General features: G+C 48.6%; 1 protein-coding gene across 3 annotated transcripts in view; it reads right to left on the minus strand.

The window, feature by feature from the left end:
- RHCE (Rh blood group CcEe antigens) overlaps positions 1–23,349 on the minus strand; it is a 37,648-nt gene that overhangs the window by 9,988 nt on the left and 4,311 nt on the right. The window contains exons 2-7 of one of the 3 annotated variants that reach the window (XM_059136819.1): positions 18,246–18,432; positions 14,267–14,417; positions 9,488–9,638; positions 8,558–8,661; positions 6,416–6,553; positions 4,038–4,171 (exon numbers count right to left, since the gene is read on the minus strand). In XM_059136819.1, the coding sequence (XP_058992802.1) occupies positions 4,038–4,171; positions 6,416–6,553; positions 8,558–8,661; positions 9,488–9,638; positions 14,267–14,417; positions 18,246–18,432 (865 nt within the window). Of the gene's footprint in view, positions 1–4,037; positions 4,172–6,415; positions 6,554–8,557; positions 8,725–9,487; positions 9,639–14,266; positions 14,418–18,245; positions 18,433–23,349 lie in introns of all 3 variants that reach the window. The other 2 variants (XM_059136818.1, XM_059136820.1) reach the window with 2 other exon arrangements.

The raw sequence follows: 23,349 nt of genomic DNA on the forward strand, positions 1-23,349 counted from the left end.
TAAATTGTTTCGTATTCACACAATGGGACACTTATTTTAACTGTGTTTCTTAGATTCTGTATTTGTCTACATGGCACTCATTTATCACAAGGCCCAACTAATGGCTGAAATTGTTTATTGCTCTCTCTCCAGCAAGTCAGATTTCCTGGGGAGTGCACAATTCATATTACAAACCCCCAACCACAAACTCTAACATATGCTCTCAGTTCCCGCCCAACAGGGGACTCCCCCATTCCCCCAATTCCCCCACTGCCATCTACCTGAAGGCATAGTCTCAGTTCCCCTCTCTCTAGGCTGCCTGGTCCCTGGGTTGATAAGGTTTTATGGGGCCCTATATGGTGTGCTGTGCCTCTCATTTCCAGGAGAACTGTAACATTAAACTTCTCCATCAATGACATTGACCTCTCTATGTCATCACTCAGTCACCCTTATGAAGTAAACCCAAGCAAAATTCTACACTCTACCCCACTACCTCAATAAAAAGGAACAATGTGGGAGAGTCTCACAACTACAGAATAGAGTCAAAGCCAGGCACACGACAGCACAGACTTCCTGTAGGAGTCCATGACCATGAAGGACAAAAGCAGGCAAAACTGATGGACAGCGTTGGAAGTCAGGTTCATGGGTGCCCTAGGATGGGACATGAAGGAGTTCTGGGTGCTGATTACCTGGACGTGTCAGAAAATTCACCAAGTGGAGCCCTGATGATAGTTGTACTTCTCTGGCTGTAGATTATACTACAAAAATGTGTTGTTGTTGTTTTTTAAAGTGACATTAGATGGTAGGATGGAAGCTGACCCTGAATCTGCTAACTGCCAACCCCCCAGTTCACTCTATCCTGATGTCACCTGAAAGCAGCAATTATGGCACAGAGCCAGCCATGTTGACAGTTCCCAGGCAGGGTGGGATCCCCTGCACCACGCCCTCTGCTCCCCCGTGTTTACTATCTGATTTCACATGATGCTGGAGCAGCCCTCTGGGCAAGCTGTTGGTGTCTCTGATTCACAAATGGGGAGATCCAGCTTGGAAAAGTGAACCAGGCCCTCCAACGTCACATGGCTTGGCATGCGGGGCTCCTGGGACTCAAACCCTTTCTACCCACGAAGACCAGGCAGATCTCTCCCAAAGTTTGGCATTTGTGGGTTTCCTTCACAAATTTGGCCATATTGACATTGGCCATACATTTTTAAATAATTTTCTTCGAGTGGACTTATTTTTACTTTTAAATAAATATCTTTAAAAGGAAACTTTGAGTCAATATGTTAGAGAAATGGGAGGTAACTGTAAAAAGAAGCAGTGCAAACAAAGTGTGGCTGAAGTCTTCCCCAGACGCAGCCTGAGTGTTTAGATCTCAGCCGGAGGCTGCCTCGGCGGCCTGCCAACCTGGCATCGGCACAAGCGCGAGGACACTTAGCACCTGAGTGCAGCCTTTCGCCCTGATGCAACCGAAAGACTGAATAATTAAAGCACTGTGTCTGGTCTGCATGATTCAAGGTTAGCTAAGCGTGTCTTTGCACCACTTAAATGCTACAGTTCGGGAAACCCCACCCCCTCCCCCCGCGGCAAGCACAGCACGTGACCGGCTCCCATCTGCTTCCCTGATTGGAGCTCAACAAACACCCTGTAGGCGGAGTGAATGAAAAGCCAGCCCCTTGGCTCAATGACGCCACGCCCATAAACAGTTGCTCCACGTGTCACACTGAGTGGTCTGACTCCCTCCCAGCTAGTCCTTTGTCCCTCTTTCCTGTAGAAGCCACAGTAGCAAGAATCATCATGAAGATAAGAGGGTGTTCGCTCCCTGCTGAATCCTCAGAGCAGCCCGGGGTCGCAGATCTTATCCTCCCATCATGCAGACCAAAACTGAAACCGAGTATACTGTGCCTAAGGTCACATGGCTGGTAAAGGGGACCACAGGTTCGTTCCTTCCTGAAGCCTCTGCCCTTGACTTCCAGCTGACCAGAGGCCTCCCTAAGAGGTGTCATTTCTGTCGCTATGCCTTTCCCTTGTCTGGGTTCTTGCAGAGGAGAGGGACAACTACTTGGTCCTCCACAGTCCCATCCTGACCCCTGTTCTCAACCCTTCCCAACTCCCAGTTCAGTGATAGTCCCTGGAGGGTTTGCACTTGGCCACTATCTGCAATTGGGGCTTTGTTTTCCTGGAGAGTAGTTGGTTAGTCCTTGTAAGCAGCACACCTTTGGTCAGCTGACCTTTGTTTTCATTTTGTTCTTTGTTTGTTGTTTGCTCTAGGCCAGGAGTCTCAAACTAGTTTGCAGGAGAATCCCATAGAGAGCAGGTTGACCCACAGGTTGCTGGGCCCACACTACTATGTTTCTAACAGTGCAGGTCTAGTTAGGGTTGGATTTGCATTTCTAGCAAGTTCCAGGTGATTTTAGTGCTGTGGAGAACCACCGCCCTAGGAGAGCCACAGAAGCACAGAACTGGGGAGCTAGAAGGATGGGTGGTTCAGAAGGCACAGGTTGGCTACCCATGAGCAGAATTTGACCCACAGGATGTTTCTAATGATTCTGAATCTCCTGCCAGTGCTTGGGAGTGCAAGTGCGTAACTCTGGATTTCTGGCTTCTCTTAAAAAGTCATTAGATCTGGGGACACTGAGCCTGGGTCCTGGCACAGTCATGGCTACCTGGTGCTGACTGATTTCAGACCAGTCACCCATAACTTCCCAGCCTCTTCTCACTGCTCTCATTTTGTAACCTTACCTGCCTGGCCCCTACAAGCACCTGAGCTTTACAGAGAAGGATTTGGGGGCTCCGAGAGAGGAAAGGATTTGCTGAGTTGCACAGCTATGAAAACAGTGGCAGAAACGCCATTGGAACCCATCACTGAGGCGTCTTGCTTCACACAGACCATCTTCTCCCCACCTGGAGGTGGGATCCCTCTTACCCCAAGCAGTTCAAGGAGCGATGTCTCCCACGCCGTATGTGATTCCTATAATGTGGGGCTATGGCCATCTCTGTTGTTAGAGCTGCAAGGGACCCAGCCCTCCATGATTGCTCTGAGATGCCTCCAAACACAATGAGCTCCTCATCACCAAACTCTGGTGCTCATCACCTGGACAGCCATGTTCCAGCCAAGGGACTTAGGACAGGTAACTCCCCATATGTACCATCTCTTAGAGTATGGTAATAATACCTCTCAGGGTGGTGGCGAGGATTAAATGAGATGATGTGTGTGGCTCATTTAGCCTAGAGCCTAGCACCTAGAAAGCAGCCAATAAACAGTGGTGATTATTACCAGTACTATTATTATTGTTATCACTGTAACAGGTCATCTGAAAAAATCCATCCCTGTATCATGCTCAAGTCACTCTTTCATTTTATGTGAGCCACACCTGGAAGATATTAACACAACCTCTGGGAGGTGATGGCCGGGGCTAACGTATGTCAAACCAGTCACTGGAGTCCATTGTCTGGAGGACACAGGATCTGATCCTAGTCCCGAGGCCCACGTTCCTGCCTCACAGCAAGACCTTCGCCAAGCTCCTTCTCTCTCTGGGCCTCAAAGATGGTCTGTGTTTAGCATTCGTCTACATTAAAGTATTAAATACTTTTAACCACAAGGGGCCTGGCCTCAAACAGCCTCCAACTACCCTATGAGGGGAGGCCCTGTTATGACCTGCATTTACACCAGGCCATGCGGCTCACAGAGATTAGGTAGCATGCCCAGCTAGCAAGAGGTCAAGATGAGTCTGACTCCGTGACATGCTCTTCACCATGACCTAAATAAATCAGCAGGGGTTAAACCACAGACCCAGCTGGCTTGGGCCCCATCAGCTTGCTCTGTCTGTGTTTGAGGGGTAGGACTCACAACTGTCTGCCTTTGACCAGCACTCAAGCTGTCCTCTTTGGAAAGAAGACATGGCCTGGAGAGGCAGAGGCTAGGCAGAATGTATCGCTAAACATGCCAAGAAACATTTGCTGAGGCCCACTGAGTGCCTGGCTCTGAACACACGCACGGCTTGGGGTGCATTTCTTCCCAAGCTGGATCGCATGTGAAGGGGATAAACCAAGTCACCTACATGGACTTCGTGGTCCAGTTGACCTCATAGATGATCAGCAGAATGTAGGTGATCCCGCCGAGCAGACCTGGCAAGCCGAAGGTGTAGTGCACGCCGCAGGTATCGTGGGTCCCCAGCACCTGGTTAAAATATCCCTGGAACAAACATCCAATAAGCAGCTGTACATGGAAGACTGACAGCCCCTCTCCAGCCTTTCCACGGATCCTTGGCCTCCAGGGCCACCCACAGGGGTCAGACTTTGGTGCTCCCCTCCAGCTGGGCTCCTCAGACCTGAATGTGCACTTGCACCACGTGGGGAGCATGCGAAACTGCAGGGTCAGGTTTAGTGGGCCTGGGGCCTGAGATGCTGCATTTCTCACAAAGTTCCAGGTGATGCCAATGCTGCTGGCCCCCTGACCACACCTGGGTCTAGCCCGGGCCCTACTCACATGCGGGGCTGATACTTCTGTGCTGTGAAAAGGCTGTAGGATGTTCAGCAGCACGCCTGGGCCCCACTCTCGATATGCCAGGAGCAGCCCCCGCACCGTGTGTTAACCAAAATGTGTCTGCAGATACTGTCAAATGTCCCTGGAGGGTGACTGAGACCCGCTGGTCCAGCCTAAACGTAACTGCCATCCCAAAGACAGCATGGCTAACGAGAAGAAAAGAATCTGACCCCACTCTGGACTTGCTTTCATCACCCTTTCCCTTCACCACTTAGCCTCCCTGGGGGACCATGAGCCAACAAATGTGGATACGAATGCAAATAGGACATGTGAGTTTCCCCCTTGGCATCCCCCACTGTCTTCAGAATAAACACCCAGACTCCTCATGTTGCCCAGTAACCACACCTGAGTATCTCCCAGCTCTCAGGACTGTGGTCCCACCACACTCCCAGGTGAGCCCACTGCTGTAGCGTCTGTTTCCTGCCTGGGCATTCTGTTCTTCTCACTACTGAGCCTTGGAACACACTACTCCTTCCGTCTGGGATACATTTCCCTTTCCTTTGCCTGGCTGATATCAGTCATCTGTCAACACTCGGCTGAGACAGCCTCTGCTCTAGGAAGCATTTCCTGATCCAACTCAGGCTGGCTTAGGTGACCTGTGTTATGTTCAGTGGTCCGTTGCCCTCACTACACCATAGCTTGGGAAGCATGATACGTGTTAAAACCTCCGTGAATGAATGAATGAATGAAGGGACAGATGAATGAATGAGTGAATCATCTCTGAACCGTTCCCCCAGTGATGGAGTCAAGGAAACAGGCACAAAGAAAGCAGTGGACAGCCAGCCTGATGAGAATTTATGCAGGTTTCCCTGCACACTTCCGCCTTTCACCATAGGGTCTCAAAGCACAGGAGATAAGAGACATTCATTGCAATTCCAAAGATGAAAAGCAGACTGCCCCATCACTGGTCAGATGAGACTGTTGGTAGAGTTTCTAATCTAGGAGTAGAAACTCTAGGAGTAGAAACTCAAACTCCTCAAGGAGGCAGCAACTGCCTCCTTGAATACCCATTATTCATCCAAATTCAGTTTCCTGAGCCATCCAGAAGTTTCCTCCTTTCTCCTCTACCAAGGCTTCAAACCCACAAAGAGTTGTTGCTCTGAAATTATTTCTCTTCTAAGTGTTTTATAACAAATTGGTTATTGTGGGGCATGCTGGTATAATCAGTACTTGCAGGATGTTGAAGGAGGAAAAGTCCATCCACTCCGAAGAACCAAACAATCAGAAGTGGGCATGACCTCGGTTAGCCCAGCATCCGTTTCTGGCTGCTGCCCCTCCCACCCTCATTCATGCGGCTCATGGACAGCAGCCATGTATGTACGTTATGCTCCCACCCCCCACACTCCCAGCCAAAGATAAGCACCCTGTCCAAACTAAACCCATGAGTCCCTTCTCCAGAACACTTGGAAATGGAGCCAAGAAATTCCATCTAGCTGCTCTCCTAAAGAGCAAGACTACATTCCACCATGTAGAGCATGAGGAGAAGGGGAAGGAAGTCTACAGAATGAGGATAAAGCAGATACTCAGGAAAAGCAAAGAAAGAAGAGCAGGGACCGCTTGGGCTCCCCACACATTCCTGTCCCTGGTGTCAACCATTCCTGGGTTCCCAGCAGCATCCCTGTGCTTGGGTTCTGTCACACCCCAGCAGCCTTACTACAATATTCCCCCCTGTGCCTGAGCAAAGTTGAACGGGTTCTGCTCCTTGCTCCCAAGATCCTAACAAATACACAGTGCAGCCTGGGAGGGGGGCCCCACTCACCCAAGCTCTGTAGCCTGCCTGAGAAGGTGCCAATGCCTGCCTACTGTCGCGCGTGGCACCACACGACGGCCCACCATGCTCCCAGGGCCCTGCAGGTCTAAGCCAAATCAGGTGTCAGGTGCCCAGCTCCTTACCGGCAGGCACAGGGCTCCCCCGATGGAGATCAGTCCAGCCATAAAGCCCAGCACCATGGCAAGCCACGGAGAAGTGATCAGATGACACGAGGTACCCACAGCCACGCCTCCAGCCAGTACCGCATTGTGGATATGAGTCTGCAGAGAAACAGCTTGTGGGCGAATGAAATGAGGTCCAGAGAGGACAGCATCTTTTTTTTAATTCTTTTTTTTTTTTTTAAGATTTTATTTATTTATTTGATAGAGATCACAAGTAGGCAGAGAGGCAGGCAGAGAGAGAGGAGGAAGCAGGCTCCCTGCTGAGCAGAGAACCCAATGTGGGGCTCGATCCCAGGACCCTGGGATCATGACCCGAGCCAAAGGCAGAGGCTTTAACTCACTAAGCCACCCAGGTGCCCCAAGAGGACAGCATCTTGCTCAGGCTCACTCTGTAAGCTGGTAGCCAGTGACACTGTGATGTCTTCCCTGCTTCACTGACCCTGAAACCATCCCCTTCTCTCTGCTGAGACTATATGACCTTCATCAGTGGTCTTATCTTATGCCACTTCTCAGGCTCAGGGAGCAGTCACCCTGATGAGGAGGCATTGAACTTGAAAATGTATCCTAGCCACCCTCACACCTGTTAGCGATATGTCCTTGGGCATTGAGCCATTCATGCTTCAACTTTTCCTCCTCTCTCTCTGCCTGCCTCTCTGCCTACTTGTGATCTCTGTCTATCAAATAAATAAACAAAATCTTTAAAAAAAAAATTTAAAAAAAGATGCTGTCCTCTCTGGTTTTGATTGTACCTGCTTAATACCACCATTGTAAGACTAAATGAGTTACCACATGGAAGACTCTGGGTCAAGGGCTCAAGAAATATAAGCCAGGGCGCCTGGGTGGCTCAGAGGGTTAAAGCCTCTGCCTTCAGCTTGGGTCATGATCCCAGGGTCGTGGGGTCGAGCCCCACCTTGGGCTCTCTGCTCAGCGGGGAGCCTGCTCTCCCCCCCCACACTCTGTCTGCCTCTCTGCCTACTTGTGATCTCTGTCTGTCAAAAAAAACATAAAATCTTTAAAAAAAAGAAATATAAACCATTATTATTGTTTTTACTATTTTTATCATTATTATTGACTATTTGGTGCTTATGCCCCCCTGTCCTACTACCCAGCTTTAATCAGCTAGCTCTCGTTCCTGGGTCTCATTTCCACTATGAACTTTTTTCCTCCAGAACTGGGGCCTTGCTTTGCTCTCATGCTACCTCCCTCTGCCCTCTCAACTCCAACCAGGTCTGGGCTCTGGGGCCTGGGACCAGCTTCTGGGCTTCCCTGACCTTCGGGCTATACCTGCCTCCCTAGATGTCCCCACCTTTTCTGATCCGACTCCCTGCCACCATGGAGCTCCCCCAGAAAGACACCCACTTCCCCTAGTGCTTAACCTGTCACTCATGGCCGTGTTCTGTCCACTCTCGGCCCTGTTGTCTCTCTAGACTTTTCCCCACCACCTCTGGCTGGCTGGCGTCATAGCTGAATATCATGGAAACTTGTTTCATCTTTAGCTCTATCCTTTCCCCCATCTCTCTCGCTCTCCTCGAAACTCACACAGTCTCCTGGCTACACTGATAACATGGCTAATGTTTGCTCAGCGCTATATCCCCCATAGAGCATGTCATGTGCATTGTCTCTTAATTCCCACTTTACACATGAGCTAGTTGTGGCTCCCAAAGTTTAAAAGGCTTGACCAGGGTCACACAGCGAGGGTGATGACATCCTTCTTTACCTCCAATTCTATTCATCCCATTCTTGAAATATCTCAGGGGAAAGAATAAGCCTGCCTGATTCTATTCTAGCTTTTCTCTGCTGACTCTTGCTCATGGTGGCCGGTAACCAGCAGAAACGGGGTTCAAACATGGGTCTGTTTGGTGTCAACACTGATAGACTTAATCACTCCCCTCAGAGAGCCTTGGATCATTTCCTAGTCTCCAAATTCCAGTTCCCATTTTGATAAGCCAGTACCCCTTCTGATACCCCAAGACACTGCAGAAAAAGCTCTGCCACCCACAGTAATGTTTCCCACCCTGCAGGGCTTGTTCTGGGACAGGGGGCATGGATATTTGTCCAGCCTAGAAGACCTGAGTGTTGCCCGAGGGGGAGGGCCATCCTCACCATGTTGATCTTCCTTTGGGAGTGAGCCAAGACTGACACAGAGATGGCTGTCACCGTGCTGGCCGCGAGAGCATAGTAGGTGCTGAACACGGCATTCTTCCTTTCTGTTGGAGAATCCAACAGAGCAGAGTTGAAACTCGGCCAGAATATCCACAAGAAGAGGGTTCCTGGGGGTCAGAGAGGGTCATTGGCCACAGGCAGCCCTGCTACCCCAAACCCTGAGCCTGCAGGGGCTTCCTAGAACAGGCAAGTCTCAGCTTTGTCCCTTTTTAGCTCTATGACTTTTGGGGCAAATCATGTCTCCTCTGAATTCCCAAGTTGATAGGGCCCAGCTAACATATTTTACAGGCAAAAACACGAAGGCCCAGAGAGTTGAAATCATTAACCCCTAGGCCTCCCGAGCCCAGCCTGTGATGGCCAAATGCTTATTCTGAAAACGTGATGTGCCACTTTGATTTGGCCTCCTGGCTGGTTGTTGGGTCACCTGCCATCCAGCTCACTGCCCGATTTCCTCTTGGCCTCTCCCACAGTCTAGCTTCTGCCTTTCTGCTCTTGCTCTGCCTAATAACACCTGTACTTCTGTTCTCTTCCCCGTGCTATCCCTCTGTCCACAGCTGGCCTCTGCTTTCTCCAGTTGTCCAGTTCCCTCCCTTCACATGAAGACAAAAAGATGAGACAAATCGATTTAAACTCAAGGGTAAGGAGTGGCCCATCTCCTGTGGATATTTGTGAAGAGCCTTGCCCTAGAAGGGATTGTGAATCCATCCAACACTACTTGGGGAGCTAAGTCATCAAGGAGTGGCTCCAAGCACCCCAGGCAGGTTGGTAAAGGAGGGAGATTTTCCCACAGAGCCAGTGGAGAGCCTCCCACTCACTCCCCGGGTTGGGACCCCCCCCACCCCACCCCCCACAACCCCACCTTGTCCTCACCCAGCATGGTAAACAAACTGGACCTCTTTTCTGTCTGAGTCTTCTCCTGCACCACTGTCTCATTCAGAGACCTCGAGAGGAACCAGGCCACCATCAGCCCAAAATAGGTCGCAAACACGTGGATATGCATCATGCTTACGTGGGCGTCCACCTGCAACAAAGCCAGCAGGGCATGAGCGCCGGCAGCCTTCGCACATGCGCCAACTGCCTGTACCTTGGAGACCATTCGGAGCTTCACCTAAGCTCAGGAGGTGTGTCTTGGAATCACAGCACTGGTGTTTGGAGTTTCCCCTGCCTAGCAGCTCCCTTTTCAGAGGGGACCTAGGAGCAGCCACATACTTATTCCAAAGAAGTTGCTGGTTGGCCTTATCAGTAGCTATTCACCGTTTTTGGCTGAGATCTATTTAGGGGAGACAAAAAGTCACGTGGATGCGCACCCCCACTGCTTCCTACCTTTCAGCAGAAATTATGGAGCGATGAGGGATATAAACGTGGTAGCAGGAAGCAGCCAGACTTGTTATAATACCAAACTTGCGCCTTTAGTAAATTCCTGACATGGGCTAATTTTGCTTTATGAATATCAAAGTTAGTATCAAATAACCACTTATTGGACTATTAGCAAGTCCTGTCAACTCTGCCTTCAAAAGATATCCAGAATTGGCAGAATTGTATCCACCAGCTTTCACTGACCCCACCTTGATTTAAGCCCCACCATCACTACCCCCAAATTATTGCAGTAGCCTTCTAACTGGTCTCCCCATTTCCACCCTTGTCCCTGCACAACTATTTTCCACACAGTAGCCAGAGTGACCCTACCAACATCTATGTCAGCTCACGGCCATCTCTGCTCAGAATTTTCCAATGGTTCCTCTCTTGCTCAATTCAAAGTCTGTGTTCTGGCTATGACTGGTAAACCCTGTGTGACCTGCTCTCCCCTAACCTCCCTGACTTCATTTCCTGCTCCACTGCTGACACACTCTCCTCGCTCTTTCTCAAACCCATCGGCATGCTCCCACATCAGTCTCACTTCACTCTGGCCTTTCCAATGCCTGGAATGCAAGGTGGAGGAGTGGCCCACCAGGGGTGCCGGCAGTAAGGGCATGCATTGTCTGGAGAGAATTTAAAGCAATAATAAAAGCTATTAAAAGTCTGTTTGCTTTTTATTACCACCACCCGCCAACAATTCTAAGCAGTGTGGGTGATAAAATACTCCTGTAAGAGGCAGGCCATTCCCACCCCGCTGCCCTTGACCTGCCACTGTGCTCAGACAACCACTTGGCTTGTGCACTCTTTGCCTTCATGTTTAGCTCAAAATTATTTACTAGAGGAAGCCTTCCTTGGCCACCTTATCTAACATTTTATCCCCCCTCAACTCTTCTTAGTCCCTTTCTCATTTTATTTTTTCCCTATGATACTTATCACTATCTAACATGCTGTACGGTTTTCCTATGTGATTGCTTATTGGCTATCTTTCCCTCTGGAATGGAAGGTCCACCACAGTTGGATTTTTCCACTGCAGAAAATATGCCCCGTACATAATAGGCGCGGGATAAATATCTGTGAAAGGAATGAATGAATGGGAAGGATACATTCACACATTTCAGGCATACATGAAAATGAAGTTGCCTGTAGTCTTGCATTTTTAATGTTCGAGGTCCGCTCCGGAAATCCAGGGAACACACGTGGGGACGACTGATCTGGAACTCTGAACTCGTTTCTGGAGCTGCCACCACTGAAACCGCTCTGGTTGCTGTCTACGGTTTTCCCCCGAGCCTTTCCACTCAATAAACCCCGGCTGAACGGACGTCTTGAGGTGAAGCAGCCAACCCTCAAAATCAGTGCTTGAACGCTCCCCTGCACCAACTAAACTAGAAAGTCAACGCCGCAAAGAGAGAAGATAGATGGCTTTACATCACTGCGGCCTTTTAAAGTAGGAAAACTTTTACCACGCACCGCCTGCAGCGACCAGTTCATCTCTGGGAATTTACCTCTTGCCACGTGTTCACCGCATGACCCCGCCCCCCACGCTTGCTGCAGCTGATTGGACCAAAGCAGACACGTGGCGGCGTGAGCCAATCAGGTTCTTTCTTACTGGACTGTAGAACTGGGACCAGCTGATGGGGAAGAGCGTTGTTTCCCGCAGGATCTGGTAGTTAGAATCCCAGAAACGAAAGGGGTGGGAGAGAGCATGTTCTCCACTGAAGAGAATGCTGATGTGCCCAGAAGTTAGATGTAGGGAGAGGAATAGAACAAAAAATGGAGAACATGAACTACCTGGGATTTTAAAAGACTTCTCATAAGCAATTCCAGTCCTGAGTCTGGCTGTGATTGCTGGCTGCTATTCCTGCCCACTCTCTGCCTAAAAAAAGCTGCAGTGCAGTTTTCTTCCTTGAAACCAAGGAGTTGCAGTTAGCCCTTATGGTAAGCAGAGAGAAAAAGCAAAAAATGAAAGTATATCTGCGTGACTCTGTGAGCCCATAGTGAAATGAATGAATGAATGAATGAATGAGTGCATGCATGCCTGAATGGAGAAGAAAAGTAAGTTCTTTCTTACAGCGGAATGCTAACTAACGGTGGTGGAGGGGAAGATGGAATTAGAAAACCAGTATTGGAGGCGCCTGGTTGGCTGAATCCCTAGAGCATGCGACTATTGTTCTGGTAGTTGTAGTTTTGAGCCCTATGTTGGGTGTAGAGACTAATTAAAAATAACATTTTTTTAAAGATTTTATTTATTTATTTGACAGGCAGAGATCACAAGTAGGCAGAGAGGCAGGCAGAGAGAGAGAGAGAGAGGGAGAAGCAGGCTCCCTGCCGAGCCAAGAGCCTGATGCGGGGCTCAATCCTAGGACCCTGGGATCATGACCTGAGCCGAAGGGAGAGGCTTAACCCACTGAACCACCCAGGTGCCCCCTTTTCATTTTTTTTTTTTTTTAAGATTTCTTTATTTGTTTGAGAGAAAGAGAGAGAGCATGAGCAGGGGGAGGGGTGGAGGAAATGGGAAAAGCTGACTCCCTGCTTAGTGGGAAGCCCAATATGGGGATTTTTCCCCGGCACCCTGAGATCATGATTGAGTCAAAGTCAGATGCCTAACCAACTGAACCACCCAGGTACCTCCACCTCCACCAAAAAAGACAAAGAAAACCAATATTGACAATCATCTAATTGATTCAGGCAAAAAACAAAAACAAAAAACAACAGATGCTAAAGTCAGTGGGTGAAAGTTTGATAAGAAACAGGATCTGACACACTGTTGTCTCCCTCACACAATGCTTATTAATTACAAAGGGGAAAATAGTAACTTGACAATGGAAAAGCCTGGACATCTTAACAGGTGACCAGGATTAACATCCTTAGTAATGGGCCCAATGGACAACATGTGTCTCTTGATACATGCACTGAGAAGGACACAACATCACTTCTTCTGTATGATTCCTGCCAAAAATGCACACCTTCCAACTAATCATGAGGAGACAGTAGACAAACCCACATCCTACAAAATAACTGGCTTGTAACCTCAAAACACATCAAGTTCATGAAATACCAAGAAAAACAAAGAAACTTCAAGATTGAAAAAGTTTAAGGAGGCATGAGAACTGAATGCAAAGTGTGATGGACCAAAAAGATAGATAGATAGATAGATAGATCGCTGTAAGAGAATGTTATTGGGAAAATTGGTGAAATTTGAATAAGATGATATTATGTCAGTATTAATTTCCAAGGTTTGTTAATTAAACTTGATTATGTAAAAGACTGTCCTTGATTTTTTTTTTAAAGGTTTTATTTAATCATTTGACAGAGAGAGGGAGAGAGAGCACAAGCAGGGGAAGCGGCAAAGGGAGAGGAAGAAGCAGGCTCCCCGCTGAGCAGGGATTCCCTACATGGAGCTCGATCCCAGGACCCCAGAATCATGACCCAAGTGGAATGCAGATGCCTGACCAACTGAATGACCCAGGTGCTTCAAGAATGCCCTTGTTTATAGGAAATATAGGCTGAAGTAGTTAGGGGTTAAAATAAAGTCATATAGACAGATAAAAAGAACCAAAAATTAGTAAATAATAAGAACTTCAAATCTAAGGTTCTAGACCATTGTTCCTTTTTTTTTTTTTTTTTTTTTTGGAATATTTTATTTATTTATTTGACAGAGAGACCGTGAGAGAGTGTACACAAGCCAGGGGAGAGAGAGAGGGGAGAAGCAGGCTTCCCGCTGAGCAGGGAATCTGATGCAGGGCTCAGTCCCAGGACCCTGGGGTCATGACCTGAGCCGAAGGCAAATGTTTAACGACTGAGCCACCCAAGCGCCCCTAGACCATTGTTCCTTTTCCCTCCCCAAATGTCTCCAGCACCCTTGAAGGATGCACCGGCAGACTACACTCCTGGCTGATTATCCACCTGCCTCTTGGTCTCTAAGGATTTCAGCACCTGCCTTACCATCTTTCTCTCCATCACCCCTCCAGGTCATCATCTTGATCCATCCAACTCTCTCTCTCTGTTCCTTGACCCTGTCTCTTCTAATAACTTGCCAACATTAGACTTCTGCCACCCATATGCCCTGTCAAACCTTAGACCTTGTCATCACGAGTGACTACACCACCACCAGTTAAAACCATTAGGTTGCTATATTTAAACACTTAATATAGATCACAATTTTGGAACCCCATTTGGGTCTGTTTTCATAATTTTGAAATCCCAGAAACTCCACCAAATGGAGGTAGTACCCACACCCGTCCACCTCCACACCCCTCCTCTCCAAAGCCCCCTCCTCACAGCACCGTGACTCACATTGAGGTAGTGCCTGTCAATCATCATCATGGTGACAAAGACCGTCACCTCCACCAATGCCATCAATGTCAGCTGCAACAGGTTGGTCTTCCCCAGCACGGCACCCACTGAGATGAGCACAGACATAGCACTCATGGTGGCTAGCTTAATTCTGGGAGAGAGAGAGACAGGAATGACCGAAAAGGATCCTCTCATTCATTACTCATTCATTCACTCATTCAACAAGCCTGGCACTGTCTAAAAAACTAGGGACACGGTAGGAGAAGAAGGAGACAAGATTCCATCCTAATGGGAACTGATGCTGCCCCATCTGGGGTCTCCGTGGGCTTCTTCCCCCATCAGGGTGGCATCAGGGCGATAAATTGATATGCATATACTCACACCGAGGCCATTCTGAATTTCTCCTAGGAATATCATGGTGAGTTACAGAGGCTGATGTTCCCTCAAGAACCCCTTCTAGTGTCTGACAACTGGGTTTCTGCCCACGGCTTCTCTTCTGTCTGCATCTCACAAAGATGCTCAATAGAGGGCGCTCTTCACCTGCTGGCCTGCCAGCCATTCAGCCACCCGCCTCCGTTTCCTTAGTCATGGAGACAGTTTAGAAGTAGGACAAGCCTGCTTCCAGTCCCAGCTTTTTCACTTGAGCAACTATTTAATCTCACTGAGCCTGTTTCTTCATCTGTAAAATAGGAGTGATGATAATATTTATCTCATGGTAGTGCTGTGGGGATTAGAAGGAATATCTGTGCTTGTGTGTCCAGCTCTGTGATTGGCACAGAGAACCAATTCAGGAGTAGAAGCCCGCATTATTAGCACTACTGCTGATTCCTTCCTTTCCTTGACAAATGAGCTAGCTCAATATGGGGATTTAGGAGAAAACAGTTCATTTTCAAGGCACTTGTGATCCAGCTGTGGAGATGGGGCTGACATTGTGAGTCTGTCTGCTAAGACTATCCATGATATTACATGGCTAGAGGGGTTCCCTGGAGGAAGAGAGCAATGTGTACTGGACTCATCAGGGAGGGCTTCCTGGGGGAGGTGGCAATGAGCAGAATAATCATAGTGGTTAAACCAGCCCACTCTCTCCAGTCACCGTGCTCTGAGACCAACTCCCCTCCTTGATGCTACAACCACCGCTACAAAATAATGATAATTTGTTAAGCATTATGTATAACAGGCTTACAACTACACCACCTCATTTAAGTTTTAATCTTCTAAGTGGCCCTCTAGAAATGGAGGGTACCATTCAGTACCTCTACATTACAGAAAAGGACACTGAGACTAGAATAGGCAACTCTTTTGGCCTTAACATTAGCTAATGACAAATGTGAGGTCCAAACCCAGTCGGCCTGGATCTAAAGCTTGTGTTCTGGAGTCTGGACACAGCCTCCCCAGCATTTGCTGTCAACGTAGTACCTTGCTTAAGGCCCAAGGACTTCAGAGGGACAATCAGCAGAGGGCCAAGGGCCTGGAGAAGGAGTTTCTTAGGGATCAGGAGTTATTTAGAACAGGAGTTAGACAAAATTTCATTGTGACTGGCCATGTTATGTCTTTTGGTGAGTGTTCACTTAATAGGCAAGGGTCTAGTTCAAGAGATGCGTGCGGGTGGTAGGATGTCAGACCCCAGGGGCCGGTTGGCGCTGGGGAGTTGTTGAGACTGTGAAGTGCAGTGTTCAGGAGTGCAGTCTCCAATCCAGCCAGCCTAGGTTGGTCACCCTTCCTGGCTGTGTGATCTTGGGCAAATTACTGAACCACTCTGTGCCTCAGTATCCTCATCTGTAAGGTGGAGGCCAGGCCTGTGAAGCTGTCATAAGGGTAAAATGAGTTAATATGTGTCAAGCACAGTAAGAGGGTTGCTTATGGCTGCTTATCCTCCAAGGGAGCCCTCCTGAACCTCTCAAAATACAGTGTTAAAAATATCACAACTTTCGGGGCGCCTGGGTGGCTCAGTGGGTTAAGCTGCTGCCTTCGGCTCAGGTATGATCTCAGGGTTCTGGGATCGAGTCCCACATTGGGCTCTCTGCTCGGCGGGGAGACTGCTTCCCTTCCTCTCTCTGCCTGCTTCTCTGCCTACTTGTACTCTCTGTCTGTCAAATAAATAAATAAAATCTTAAAAAAAAAATTCACAACTTTCAGGGTTCCTTTTATTTTCATTTTGGTTTCAATAACCATTTAGGAAGTCATTACTGCAGGAGGAAAATGAAGGACAAAGCTGAGCAGGACAGGCCCCTGCCCCGAAGGGACTGGTCATCAGTGACTCAAGGCAATTCAGTGCCAAGTCAGGCAGCACAGTGTGGGTGAGGCCAAGGGAGAAGGGGAGGACCCAGTCGGGAGGTAGGCCTGGGCCCCACCCCCTGAACCAGTCATGTCCTCAGAAAGGTCAGGAAGGAGCTCATTGTTCAAATCTGTGAAGCCAGTCCCAGTAGGGGGCACAGCTGGGAGGATCCAGGCTGTCCAGGGTGGGGCAGGGAAGCTCACTCAGGCTGCAAATGGTCTCTTCTTGTCTCCCTGGACTGAGTCAAAAACAAGTTGGCTGCTGTGGGCGAGGTACCTTAGAAGGAACAGCCCAGTTAGGCCTGCACAGTAAGGGGCAAGAGGCTGAAGGTTTGTGAGACGTTAAGCCAAGGCAGCAGAAAGGCCGGACCAAGGCCACCACTGTCAGAATTCTTTCAGACAGTAACCTTTGCCTCTTCCCAGCTGTTTTTTGGCTGTGGGAGCGGGTGAGCGGGTATCGAATCCCCATGCGGATTAGCTCTAAAACTTGTTAGAAGAAAAAATGTGGAGGGTTTTTTCAGGGCCAATAGGGAACTGACTTGTCTATGGTTCATGTCATAACCACCCTGGAGGGTGTGGGAAGGGGTTGCAGATAGTAAAAAGCTAAAACCATTGCTACCACTTAGCCGAGTGACCCTTGGCAAATGCTTTATGTTCTCTGAGCCTCTACTTCCTTGCCTCTCCACTAGTCTGACCCCTACTGGAAGGGTTAAACAAAATAACGTTTGTGCACTGCCTGGCACTGTGCCTGGCTCGTGGGGAGATGGTCAACAGCAGTGCCCAGAGGTTTAGCAGGTTTCAGAGGGATGGATGGATTGACTGGGAGAGGTGGCCGTTCCCCCAGATGCCTAAGGTGGGATTTACCATCATCTGGGCAGGACAGAGATTCGGAGTTGGATAAGAGCAAAAACACTGTACAAGGTAACTTTTACCGAGTTTCTCCTGTCAAATACCAATGCTTTATTTATTTATTTTTTTGTCTTTTTTTTTTTTTTTTTTTTTTTTAGGTAGGCTCCATGCCCAACATGCAGCTTAAACTCACGCCCCTGAGATCAAGGACTGCACACTCTACCAACTGAGCCAGCCAGGTACCCCATGCTAATGCCTTAAAAAAAAAAAAAGTGTACAGCTTGATGGATATAGATATCTATCCCCTTGTGTAACCATTACCCAGGATAACACAGAGAACATTTACTGTGCCTCATAAGGTTCTTTTGTGCTCCTTCCTAATCAACAACTATCACCTTCCTCTAGCAACATGGTTAATGTTGTTAGTCTTTTAGAATTTCATATATATGCATTTAAATGGATCAAAGGTAACTTAAAGGCATGGCTATTTCTTGTTCACTGACATTTGAGGACTAGGAGTACTTCTTTGGTTTCAAGAGACTGTGACATTTCTATTTTTTTTCTGTAATCTCTATTAATTTTTCTTTGAACCCGTATTGCTTGTGTAACTTTATAATATCATACTCAATCATAAAGAAAGAAGTTAGAGAGGGCTGGAGATCTGGGCCCAGGGTTGTCAGATAAAATATAGGATTCCCAATGCAATTTGAATTTTAGATAAACAGTGAATAATTTTTTAGCAGATATCCTCAATATTGCATGGTTTCGAGGGGACTTCCTAGCTCTTCTAGAACCAGCCCTCTTGGGGCCCATACCCTCAAGGACCCAAGAAATGATATAGCTGTCATCTGGTTACCTGGACAGTTTGATGACCACCTTGTTCTGGAAGTGCTGATCCAAGAAGCCATCCATCAAGACTGCCCACTGCACCCCTAGGGCCAGCAAAAAGAAGTTGAAGGCCACACTGCTCCAGCCGTATCTCCGCAAAGACAAGTTGAGGAAGCCAAAGCCAAGGGCCGCCACGATGGTCACATCCTGGAAGACTGCCCAGGAGCAAATATGGAGAAGGAGCAAGAGAAGCAGACAAGATAGAAAGTTAGAAATCAGAAATCAGAATTTATAGAGCTTACAGAATTAGAATTTACATACATTCTGTAGGAATTTATGGGACGGCAGCTGGAAGGGATCATTAAAGAGTGCTTGGGTAAGTTAGTTTTCTTCTATGAGCCTGAGTCTTCTCATCTGAATAATGGGGGCAGTGCATACCAGGCAGGGTTGAGGTAAGGATACAATGAGCTAATGCCGGGGAAACACAAAGGCAGGGAGGGCCTGGCCCATAGTGAGTGCTCAGTAATTGTGGCAATTACTGTTATCATCAAACTTAACAATACAAACATGGATAAAGCATCTGAACCAGTGCTTGGCGCACAGTTGACATCGAGTAAAGGTTATCACTGTGGCTTCCGGGGAGCAGATTTAAATTTTTTTTTTTTTTTTAAGGATTTTATTTATTTATTTGACAGAGAGAGATCACAGGTAAGTAGAGAGGCTGGCAGAGAGAGAGAGAGAGAGAGAGAGAAGCAGACTCCCCGCCGAGCAGAGAGCCTGATGTGGGACTTGATCCCAGGACCCTAAGATCATGACCTGAGCCAAAGGCAGCGGCTTAACCCACTGAGCCACCCAGGTGCCCCCCGGGGAGCAGATTTTAACCTGATCGTGTGCATGAGAAAGGAAGATTATGGAAGCCGATGACTCTGCCCAGAAAAGAGGGTCAGAAGGAGACTCAGAGGTTCTTTGGTAAGAACCAAATTACCTTTGCAGAAAGCAGTTCTCTCCCTTTGTCTCTTGCTGGGAGGGACCCAGTGGGCCGGCAGAAAGCACCAGGGCCATCTGAGGGACCCTCCCCTTTTCTAGCCTTGGACCCTGTTCAGGGGCTGCTGCGGCAAGTGAGTGCGAGAGACCTGGCTAAGGGCAGTGAGAGGTCATGCGAAAGGGAAAGGGTGGATGCTTTAATTCGATTCCAAGTTTGAAAAATGGGTAGCACCTTGACCAACTTGGGTTCGAAATCAGGAATCTGGAACTTTCTAGATGTGTGGCTTCATCTAGTTATTTAAAGTCTCTGAGCTTAGTAATAGCCTATATTTATTGTTTCCCGTGTAGCAACACTGTTTTGTTTTTTTTTTTAAGATTTTATTTATTTATTTGACAGAGAGAAATAACAAGTAGATGGAGAGGCAGGCAGAGAGAGAGGGAAGCAGGCTCCCTGCTGAGCAGAGAGCCTGATGAGATCATGACCCTGAGATCATGACCTGAGCTGAAGGCAGTGGCTTAACCCACTGAGCCACCCAGGTGCCCAACACTGTTGTTTTTTAAAGTAATCTCTACGCCCAATGCGAGGCTTGAACTCACCACCCTGAGATCAAGAGTCATGTGCTTTCTAGCCAGCCGCCCCCGCCCCCCCCACTACCCCGGTTTTAATCACGTCATACAGACCAGCCTGCTTCCTTCTCCCAGCCACCCTTCAAGGTCGGTACTATTATCACCATTTCACAGATGTGAAAACTGAGCCACAGAGGAGTTAAGTAACCTGCCTAAGTTCTCCCAGTCAGATTAAAACCCAGATGATCTGCTCTGAAGCCTGTGCCTTTACCTACACTATCTGTTCTTTGTCTTCTCATCTGTTGAATGGGAAAAATAATCACACTCTTCATCTGGGGGCCAGAATTCAATGATTATAATGTACCCAATCGCTCACTGTTTTAGCAACAAACACCAACTATTTCCCATGTACAACTGCCTGGAGAGAGAACTTGATAGAATTTGTCCCCCCATGGGTTATTATCTTTGAGTTTGGGAGGGTTTTCCTTGTTTTGTTTTTTTTTTTCTTTTTTCTTGATGTTTAAATTTTCTACAACCAGCATGCAGACAATAAAAACAAACAAAACACACACAGATGAAAAACCACACAGACTTCTAGTTTAGACAGTTCCGTTTCATCCCAGCTCTATCCTTCCCCATTAGGTTAAACCATATTAAAATTGCCAACATTTGACCATTTTTGACCTACAAAAATGGCACTTTACATGCTTCAACCTCATAGCTGCATGGCCTTGTAGGTAGCTTACTTTCTTCCTCCATTAAATAAGGGCAATCATGCCCACCTCAGAGGGAGCCGAGAGCTGAGAGGTGATGCTTTGTTCAAGGGCTTGGCATAGCACCTGGTGCAAGGAGGATGCTCAGGAATGGTGGCTGTCCCCTGCTCCTGCCACCACCATCCACACCATCACAGTAATAAGAACCCACCTGGTCTCCGCTGGCTTTCAGCCCTGGCTCTGATCATGACAAGGAAACACTCATTTCCAGAACTCTCCAAAGTCTCAGAAAGCCCCTTCAAGTCACGTTTAAATTTACCTTCACTGAGAAATGCACAGGGTCTTGCGTGTTGAGACGTGGGTGGGGATTGATGCTCCCCAAACCATCTGGTCACACCAGGACCTCCTGAGGTGGTCCTGAGGACCCTCACCCCTGAGGACCTCCAAAGGGTCTGGGAACTTGGGGAGTGGGTGAGAAACGGCATTGATTCCACTTCTTGCCCCTTCTGTGCCGTGGGGGAGATGGAGGTGCAGGCAATGTTTCTGTCTCCTGCTTACATCCTCTTAAGAGTGGGGGTGACAGGACATGTTTTGTATAGGGAGTTCCTCTTGGGATTGCTCAGATTCCTTCAGGAGCCAAGCAGGAAACTCTGTGTATGAAAGGCGCAATGCATATTTGGGAGCGGTACGGCCCGTGGCCAACTAGAGACTGCACACCCAGCCATCTCGTATTAAGTCCTGCTGTTAAAGCAAACACATCTGCCCAACAGCAGCGACACCGTATGCGTGGGGTCCACCACGTGTGTGGGGAAGCCCTTTCATTTTCCTCCCATTTCACAGAAGCAGACCAGAGAGAGCCTGTGACTTCCTCAAGACCACACAGCATGCTAGGAACAGAGCCATTCTCTGTCCAGGTACAGCGCTCTTGTTTGCCCCCCTGAGGGACCCCATGCAGGTCCCCTCACCTCTTGGGGCTTCAATTTCTCTCTCTGTAAACATGGGCGTGACTTGGTACTCTCCATGGCCTTCACAGCTCTGGCATATTCTGAGGAGAGAATCAATGGGTGAGGAGAAGAGGCTAACCAGGATAGGGCAGAGGTGGGGCCCTAAAGATTAGAGAGTCCGAGGATCTGGGCTGGGGGGTTTATCAGGCACAGCTGCCATCCCTGTCGCTGCTGCCAGGTGTAGGAGCTCAGGGCCTTCCTCCCCAAGGCCCCACACTGTCCCTGAGGGAGGAGCTCTGCTCCACCTGTGGGGCGAAGTCAGGGGCAGTTTCTGGGAGCTATTGACAGACAGAGCCCATTCACCCCAAATGCGTGAGTCAGTAACATGAGATTTCAGGCCTGTCTTTACTCTCTGCACCCTCCCACTACCTCACCCAGCCTCCCAGAGCTCTAGCACCCCCCCCCACTCCTCCTCAGTCTCAGCACGGGAGCCCCACTTGAGGGCTGGGTCCCAGCTCAGGGCATCCCCAGTGGTGCAAGCCTCCCCCCTCAGATTCTGCGCTGCACCCCAGATCAGCTGCTGGGCTGATAGGCACATGGACTCTAAGGTGTTGGCTGGTGATAAGGTGTGGAAGTGCTACGGGGCCCCAAAGAGTAGGTCCCAGTGGGGAATACTACGGTTGAAGACAGTCGTTCAGGAAAATGTTATGAAAACCCCATGACTTGCAGGAAGAGTCTAAGCTGAGGGCCTGGTGGTGTGAGAGGAGGCATTGTAGGAACGGGCACGAGTGTGGTGCCCTCCACACACCAGGCACCATTCTAGAATTCTTCTGGCTTTCACCTACTATAGCTTCATGCCGTAGGTACTATTTATTACCCACCTCTTACAGGTAGCAAAGGGAGGCCCAGAGAGGCGCTGTAACTAGCCCAGGTCACACAGCTAGCACATGGTGAGCGATCGGAATGCTGACCATCTGGGTTTAGCCACGATGCGTCATGCCTCCCCACATAGAACACGGGGTATAACGGTGAAGACTCCGAGTCAGGTTGTCAGGGCTCAGAGCCTGCCTCTACCTCTGTTTCCCAGCTTCCTAATCTGTAAAATGGGTATGAAACAATGGCACCTGCTCAGAGGATTGCTGTGAATAATTTCACTGGCTCATGCAAATCACTTAGCCTGGCACTGGATACGCAGAGTTAGTCACTATTATATTGTGCCTGCCACTTGTTGGTTATATGACTTTGGGCAAAACTGCCACCCCCTCCTCTGGCCTAGCTGCCCCTGTGATTCTAGTTCTGTGTTTCCACCCACCTCTGCTCCTTCCTCTGGTCTGTAGGCACTTAAGCACCAACAACTTGGAAGCCAGAACCAGCTTCTGGCCCTTAGGGTCTAGGTTCAACTTCCACACTCTTCTATCCACAGCTGACTGGGAAGACCTCTGATGCCCCAAACTGGGACCATCCATAGAGCCCTAGGCTGACTTCCGTTTCCCAGTGGCCTCTACTCCCACCTTACCTTCACCCCTACAGCATCCTGGAATAGGAAAAAAGATGTCCCAGTCAAGGGGGCAGCCAAGGCTAAGATGTGGAACATTGTAGGATTTGGGGGTACTGTGTTTACATGTCAGTGGAAAAGCCCCTCTTGTCTTTTGGTAGCTCTCCTCCCTTTGGGGAGCAGAGGGAAGGGGGACCTGGATAGTATCCACAGTGCAAGGTCCAGTATGTTTCCCCAATGTGGCAGTCCGAGGGCAGGCTCTGTGTGTAGATGGTTATAGTAATGGCTCCCAGTGAATCATGCCTTCCAGTATAGACCTCTCCCTTCTACATTGGGCCTTGTGATTTGCTTGGGCCAATGCAACATTAGTCAACATGTGACAGAGTTTTGAAAAGCACCCACTCATGAGGGCTTATCCTCTTTTACTGC

The sequence above is a fragment of the Mustela lutreola genome, chromosome 10 (genome assembly GCF_030435805.1).
Source record: "Mustela lutreola isolate mMusLut2 chromosome 10, mMusLut2.pri, whole genome shotgun sequence".
Lineage (NCBI taxonomy): Eukaryota > Metazoa > Chordata > Mammalia > Carnivora > Mustelidae > Mustela > Mustela lutreola.